Genomic DNA, 7,437 nt, shown 5'->3' with positions numbered 1-7,437 from the left:
GCACTCGATCGAGTCCTACAAGTTCCGCAAATCTAGTCTTGCAGGAATTGAGATTAATTTGTACACTGGGCTAGGGCGTTCCTATCGCAGAGATTATTCAGAGTGAGAGCAGGCTTGACCTAATCTTCTTAAGTGACGGTCTTCATTGGAGTTTCTCAAGGTTCCGTTTTGGGACCACTGGTGATTCTGACCCACTTCAGCGACCCTCCAGATGTTCTTTGAAGTCCATGCCTACCTCTTGCTCACGAGTTTAAACCCTGGATTTCCAATGACAGTGCCATCCAAATAGATGCAGACGCTGCAAAGCAGTGGGCGCTTCCTATGAATAACGAAAAATGTGCCCATATGACACTCGAGGAACACTCAGCCAACGCCTTTGACATGCATGGTGATAATAGATCAGGAGACATCACGAGGGACAACGCGTATCTGTCTCTCTTCAAACATGTCCTCTCCACTGTATTATGAGAAATCATCTATGAATGCATGCGCCGTTCTACGGATGATTTGGCGAACATTTTCTCTTAGGAATCGCACGGACTTTCAAAAACTCCATAGGGCCTATATCAGGCCGCCTGTCAACTATGCCAACAACCTGTCTACTCAGGAAGCACATAAGACGCAACCCGCAGTGAGCGTGTTCAGCGAACTGCAACTAAACTTGTTGCCGGCCTTAAATCACTGGACTATTAAGCGCTTTTGGTGGTGCTTGGCTTCTTTCCCCTGGGGTATTTTCACTTACGCGGAGATCTTACCCATACCTATGCCCTGTCTGAACAAAGTTTGGCCAGTAAGTTTTTCAACGTTGACCCAGCAAACACAAGCCCGGGGCACGGTAATAGGATTTTGAGGCTCAGAGTGCACACCTTCATTAGGCAATTTTTTCTCCTCCCGGGTAGTTGGTGCGTGGAATAACCTTTCGCTGACGGTTGTCCACACTTCGTCTAGTACCCATTTCAAGCCATTGTTGGACGCCTTTTTGTCGACACCGTCCGTTGACAAACATACTGCCCCGCGCTGAGAACGCAGACAGCAGTGTGAAACCTTCAGATGAACGGCAGTCGCTGAACAACGAGGAGAAAACAGACCCGAAAAACTTGGACGAAGGCCTTGATCTTGCTTGTCAATCCGTGGATCAGTTAAATGAATTACGTGGTAGTAACGAACAAACATCAGTTCGTACACACATCAAACTCAAATGTAGAGAGGGTGTTAGAGGAAGACGAAACGTGGGGAATTTCAAATGTCAAATTAACTGGAGATACAGCGGGGGCGATTATTTCATGTAATATATTATGAAACCTGTTCCATTCGTTGAGCATAACCGCAAATGAAGGTCACAGCCTTTCGGAATCGAAGGCGGGAAATATGGATGGCGCGTTTACGATGGAAGGTCCCCTGAGTAAATGGACCAATGTGGTTAACGGATGGCAATACAGATGGTTTGTATTGGATTTCAGCGTGGGAATTTTATTTTATTACACGGTGAGTGTAAGGATTCACTGCTATTCCGCTGTTTCTCGGCGGGGATATCGCCTGCACGTGCATGTTAAATTATTAGTTCACTGCCCAATTTGTGGCACGTGTAATGTTTAATGAATACGTACTTCAGTATTCCGTGATGTTTTTCGACAGAAAAATAATCCTGTGCGGTGGTACAAAAAAACGGAGTACACCGAACAGTCGTACGAGCTATCCCACGGGTATCAAATTTCGAGACACATAGTGAAGGACTGGAACAAGTCTCCAGTACCAATAGTCCAGAGATTCGAACGCCTGTTTCTTGGGATTTTGAATATCAATCACTCTTTGGGGCTGAAATATCTAGCCCACTCGCTGGTGGGCCGAGTATCTGACGGATACACTGACCTGTCTTAAATAATAAACAATGAAGATGTCGCCGCAGAATGATGTGGTAACTAATAAATGACAGGCCTCGGGGTCCTTCATAACATGCCGCACTATGATTGGGAAAGGAATACACATAGACGGGAATATTCAAGATGACTTTGAAGAATGCACAGGTCAGGCCTAGCAATTTCATGCATCGCATTGCTTCCAAGTCTCACAGTTATGAACCATTCGAATGTGCGTCACGCGGACCCCATTCTGGAAGGCGAGTTGCACCAAGTGAGTTGTCCTAACTCCAAGGTCAACCGCCTCTCTGCTTTCGCAATTCTAAATTGGGCACTGAGAACCGCACTCTTTTTTTGACAAACGACTGTTGGGTGTGCGTAATATTCCATACTAAACCCAACCTCTGTTGCCGGACCTTCCTGGATGGAAGTCCTCATTTGACAACCGAACGCCTTTTCTATTGGATTTACTGGTATCAGCCCTTTCAAGCTATCATTCTGAGATAAGAGTTATCAAAGACCTGAAGACATCTCGATTTCGCTGCTCATACACGCCGGGTTTCTTAACCATATTAAATCAATCCGCGCTGTAACCCGGCGCGCACCCCTTGAGACCCATAGATACAAGGCGGTGTATATACCGCTTTCCCGCGATAAGTGTTTCAATTTACCAAGCATGACTCGGGCCCTAGGCATTCGTGCAATTGCTTCACCTGTCACAACGGTAGGAAGTAATACTATCAAGGTCCGCAAAACGCCTCCACGACTTCGATGGCTTTCCTTGGATTGTTGATAGTTGGTTCAGTGGTTGCATATCCAGAGCAAGGTCTCGCACGTTATGGGTACGAAACGGACACCGAAGCACGGGATGACCGGTCAGTTCGTTGAAAAGTATTTGCACCTTTTTCTCCCCACGGAGGACGTCTCCCTATTCTAGACCGGCAAGGTTTCACTCTGCTACTATTTGAACACTAGGATTCCTGAGACGCGTATGAATAGCTAGGCAACTGAGTGACTAACAGGTCGGGATGTTAGGTGAGTTTATCAGAATCATCTGGATTCTGTTCCAACTACTCCACTGTTGGGTGTGAACTCATGCTAGAACGAGATCACTACATCTTTGCATGGTGTTGGGAGTCTCACTCGTGGCACGATGCTACCAGGCCCTTTCAATCGCTGGATACTACGGAACAGTGGTATTGTTTGAACGTATGAGAAACGCCCCCGTGGGCCTCGAACATAAGTTGGCGCGACGAATTTTCAGACTTCAATTGCAGGTAAGCTTGCGAACCCGCCGTGAAACTTGGTGGACACAATAGCCGGAGGAAGTGGAGGAGGCCCAGAAATCCCGGAGGACCGGAGAATTATTTCAGTTGATCCCCACGAACGGTCCCCGGTCCGTGAGTGAAAGCACCAAGGATGGCGTGATTATCCTGAACAAACAAGGACACCTCGACCGCTGGACCGAATCCTTCGAACAACCTCGTGTTTACCCTCTGCCGCTGATTTAGATCCTACAGCTGGGGTAGGACCCTGGATATGAAACCTGTAGCCCCCTACGGCCTCGGATATTTGCGACCTTACATTTCCTCTCAAACGCCACCGAGCTACTGGTCCTTATGAACTTCCATCCGGTGGATCCTTCAATCAGCGCTTGTCTAATCTGCCTCCATTTGGGAAAAGACTGTCCCAGACAACTGGGCAGAGTCGATGGTAGTGCCCATTTTCAAAATACGGACTCATGGTGCGTGTGGTGACACAGGGGAATCAGCTTGACCCATGTCGTAACGGGACTGATGGTGTCACTTGTGCTTTGTCGTCTCAGTGATTTTTGAAACACTATTTCGAGAGTAGGAAGCAGATTCCGACGTGCCAGAACAACGCGTACATATAAACAACCACCAACTTTAGTATTCTTGGAATTCCAAAGCGCATACGACTCGGTCAACCGATCGGATCTTCTTGAGACGCTTACCCAGCAAGAAATATCCCGGGAGTTTGTGGACGTAATAAGTTTTTCGTATTCGCGGAATTCCAAGCGACTTAGGATGCAAGGATGGCCCTCCGTGTACATAGGGATATCCCTCAGGGTCGCCTACCCTCTCCATTCGTATTTAATTCGGTGGGCATGTAGCCAAGGCGTGCGCTACTTACAACCCCGGAAAATGTCCTGGAAGTTGTGGAGCGTCTCACTTATCTTGAAAGTTCTATTACTTCCGGTTTTAGTGTGATAGATGAGGTTAATTTACGGATCTGAAAGACTCTGGTAGGGTTTGTTATTCTGAAAAACCTGTTGCATCAAAGCGGTATATCCCTGAATCTCAAGGGATATGTGCGTCAGGCTTTAGTCCGGACTGTTCTGCCACATGGCCTTCGGTTCTTCAACAGCCGTTGTCTTAAAACCATAGCTCCCGTGGGTTGGTGTCTGTGGATCCATAACTAGGCAATTAGAAAGCAAGGTTGTGATTGTGCAACGGAGGCTTCCACTGTGTGGTGTCCCCAGCACCATAGGTTGCTTTGATTAGGCAATGTATTGCACACGTCGAACCGTCGTTTGGTATGCCCAATTCAGGATGGCGGCAGCAGGCGCGAGGTATGAAAGAAATGACTCATCATCATTATCATCATCGTCGACAGCCTGATATTTTTCAACACTGATATTTCGTTGCTTTACAGAGCTCACGAAAAGTCGGTGTTGTCCTTGCTGCTCTCCTTGCGTGGTGCGAACTTTGTGATCCCCACTGGGCCTGCTTCGAGAAGCTGGAGGATTAGACTGCTGATCGATGTTAGTAAATGTTTGGGTGTGCATTGACCTATGACTGTGGTAGTTTAGTAGTAAGTTACTTCTTTCAAATCATGGCAGTCTTACAGCTCGACATCGGGGTTAGGCTGACGATAATGATAATGACGATTCTGAAAACATTGCGTTCGCCTCTATGTCGTCGATCACGAATTAAAATTGGAATGGAGTGGTGTACTTATCGGACATCATCATGTGTACAAAATTTTTTGAAGTCCTGTATGCTTTTACGTCGATGTTGCGAGATTCGAGTGGTCCCTGGTTCGGGTCCCAGTCTACCTAGTCTTGCAGCAGTAGCCTACTCGTGTCAGACAGGCGACATAAGTGGATACCAGGGCACATCCTTCGCTGGCACCCGTGTCATGCCTGTTGATCGAATCGACTGAAACAGGGCACCATCTCGCCTGCCAGGATGACTATCGGTTCTTCTTCGGTTCGGCGAATAAACACCGTTTACCGCATTGATCTTATTTCTACAAGACCATCATACGGCGCAAAGGTGTCTGTTTACTGGGATCCATTCCAGTAAGGCGCTTTCAGTCTTGGGGCTGAGTGCAACTCCCACACTTCAGATACCACGAGTCATTGCTTCGGGATCACCACATACCCGAAAAGTGAAACGTGGAACACTTGTACTCGTTCTTGTCATGGTCGAGGTTGGGTCTTGTATGCGTTTCAGAGAGTGAAAGCAAGGTTTCAGAAAGAGATGCCTGCCTCCCAATTTGACAAAGTTTGGGCATTCAAGGCTGTAACGTCGATCACATTTTTTGAGATTGGTACGTGATTATTTTGATTTGGTTTTCTGGGCGACGGTTTAGACACGGAATAATAGCTAGGGGACTGGCAAATGAGTTGATCGTACTGCATCATTCGATGGGGAGATGGCCTGTGAGTGAAGAGCTGCAAAAGCGAATGATACGCCTAAAAAGGGTGTTTGATTGAGATACTCGATCTTGAACCTTGACTCAAAAGTCTGACCCACAAGACAGCGATTGTCGGGGCTTTTTGGGGCACCCTTACCGGAGCTGAGACTCAGTAATCTGATCAAGTTGGTCGCAGGTGCCGGCATTCCCCAAGTACGCAGGGAGCAAAGCATTGCTGTCTGACTGCTAGTGCTTTCTGGATTATCGGGAGGGATAGACTCGTGATATTCGAACATGGATTTGCCGTGGCCGAGGATGCGTCGGCGTTTCTTTACGTCGAGACAAGTTTTCGAACGGCGCCGCTCTTTCAAACGTCCCACGTTGATCCTTTTTGTTCTACAAGCTTGTTTTGTCTCAGTTGGCGTCGGAATCCTTGAAGGCGTTTGGAGGTCGAAGATGTTCCCTTTAACCTTATATTCTTCATTAAATCACTGAGCCCAAGCTGTCCCAGCGGTTAGAGCGCGGACTCACCCAACCCCCCTCCCTCGTCTATTCCGTCTAAGCTTGGGCAACTCGGCAGTATTTTATCTCTGGTGCTCTCGTTCGCTATACTACACTTTTCCTAACGCACGTTGCTGGTCTGCCCAGTACCATTAGTCATGTACACGTGGTAATAAATTGTCGAGGAGCGGTAAATGACAATTATAGTAAATGATAATCGTTCAGCTGTAAAAACCCTTCCGGTGCCTAGTTGCCACACCAACCGAGGGAAGCACGAGGTCCTAAATACTGTCAGACCGTCCAAGCTTAAACAGGAACAGTCGAGATGCAGAGGTCAGGTTTGAACAACGGAACTTCCGATAAGTAAACTCGCGCTCGAAACACTGAGCTATTTCGGGCTCTTTCAGTGACACAGACCTTCGAGACGCTTCAACTGTCTAAGAGTATTCGAACAGTTGAAAACTGCCTATAAATGTTGATGGCTACACCTATTCGTACGCATCGACACCGTACATCCATGAGGTGCTGCTTTGGGTGGGGCAACGTGAAAACCCTTGGTTTTGTGGTTGCGAATTTTCCAAGGTCAAGTCTGTGTTGGCGAGGAGTAAGGTCGCCAACATACTCAGGTCATTCGGTGATCTTATACTGGCGTCATCCAGAGCCCCCCATTTCACATGCTTGCCTGTGTTTTCAGTATATGATGGTTGCAAGGCGTATTCACATACTTCAGAGAAATACAACAGACAGAATGTAATCAAAGGGTTCAGCAAACCAAGAAGAAAGTTGAATGGAGGGGCAGACTCGAGTTCCGAATGTTCCCATAGTATTACTACCGAGGTTGAGGTGACGTGATTATCCTCTCATGAATGTTACTGTTAGCCTGCGAGCTACGGAAGATACTCTGCCATTTTTCGGAAACCGCGACTCCTTTCTCCACGTAGCCACCCACTTTAGTGATCAGCGAGTTTGACACGGTATTTCTATCCAAAAACTGGATATGCATCTGAGGGGCATGTATAATAGCTCTTACCCATCCAGTGAAAGATTTCTTTAGGCATCTCACGCTTGATCATTTCTCAGCATAAGCCCGGTAGCTCCATTTCCGTACTACATATCAGGTCAGTTCTCTCGGTTGGTTTGACAATCCAGACTTGGATAATTCCAAACCCCTGACAATCCATACCCGTTTCATCCATTTTGAACCCCCGACTATGTAGAGGTCTGACGAACACAGTCTCCTGGCCCTCCAGGTTGGGGGTTGGAACATGTGGCGACTTGTTCCGTAGAAATGGTAATGCATTTGCATTTCCCGCCAAACACCGCTGCCTTGCGGTTAGGCTTTTGAGCCAAAGGCTTTGGTTGAGGACCCTAATCGTCCTCCTGTCTAGGTGTGGGCACCCTGGCAGTATCCCAGCCC

At 47.5% G+C, this 7,437-nt stretch overlaps 1 protein-coding gene across 1 annotated transcript in view; it reads left to right on the top strand.

The window, feature by feature from the left end:
• Positions 1-1,344: 1,344 nt before the first annotated feature.
• Positions 1,345-7,437, top strand: part of T265_04550 (hypothetical protein) — a gene marked incomplete at both ends in the record, with an annotated part of 58,480 nt that continues 52,387 nt past the window's right edge. Inside the window, one exon of the mRNA XM_009169314.1 lies at positions 1,345-1,485. Coding sequence (XP_009167578.1) covers positions 1,369-1,485 — 117 coding nt within the window. The remainder of the gene's footprint in view (positions 1,486-7,437) is intronic.

The sequence above is a fragment of the Opisthorchis viverrini genome (assembly GCF_000715545.1).
Source record: "Opisthorchis viverrini unplaced genomic scaffold opera_v5_75, whole genome shotgun sequence".
Classification (NCBI taxonomy): Eukaryota; Metazoa; Platyhelminthes; class Trematoda; order Opisthorchiida; family Opisthorchiidae; genus Opisthorchis; species Opisthorchis viverrini.
The sequence above is the reverse complement of the archived record's forward strand: the minus strand, read 5'-3'. Positions and strand labels throughout refer to the sequence as shown.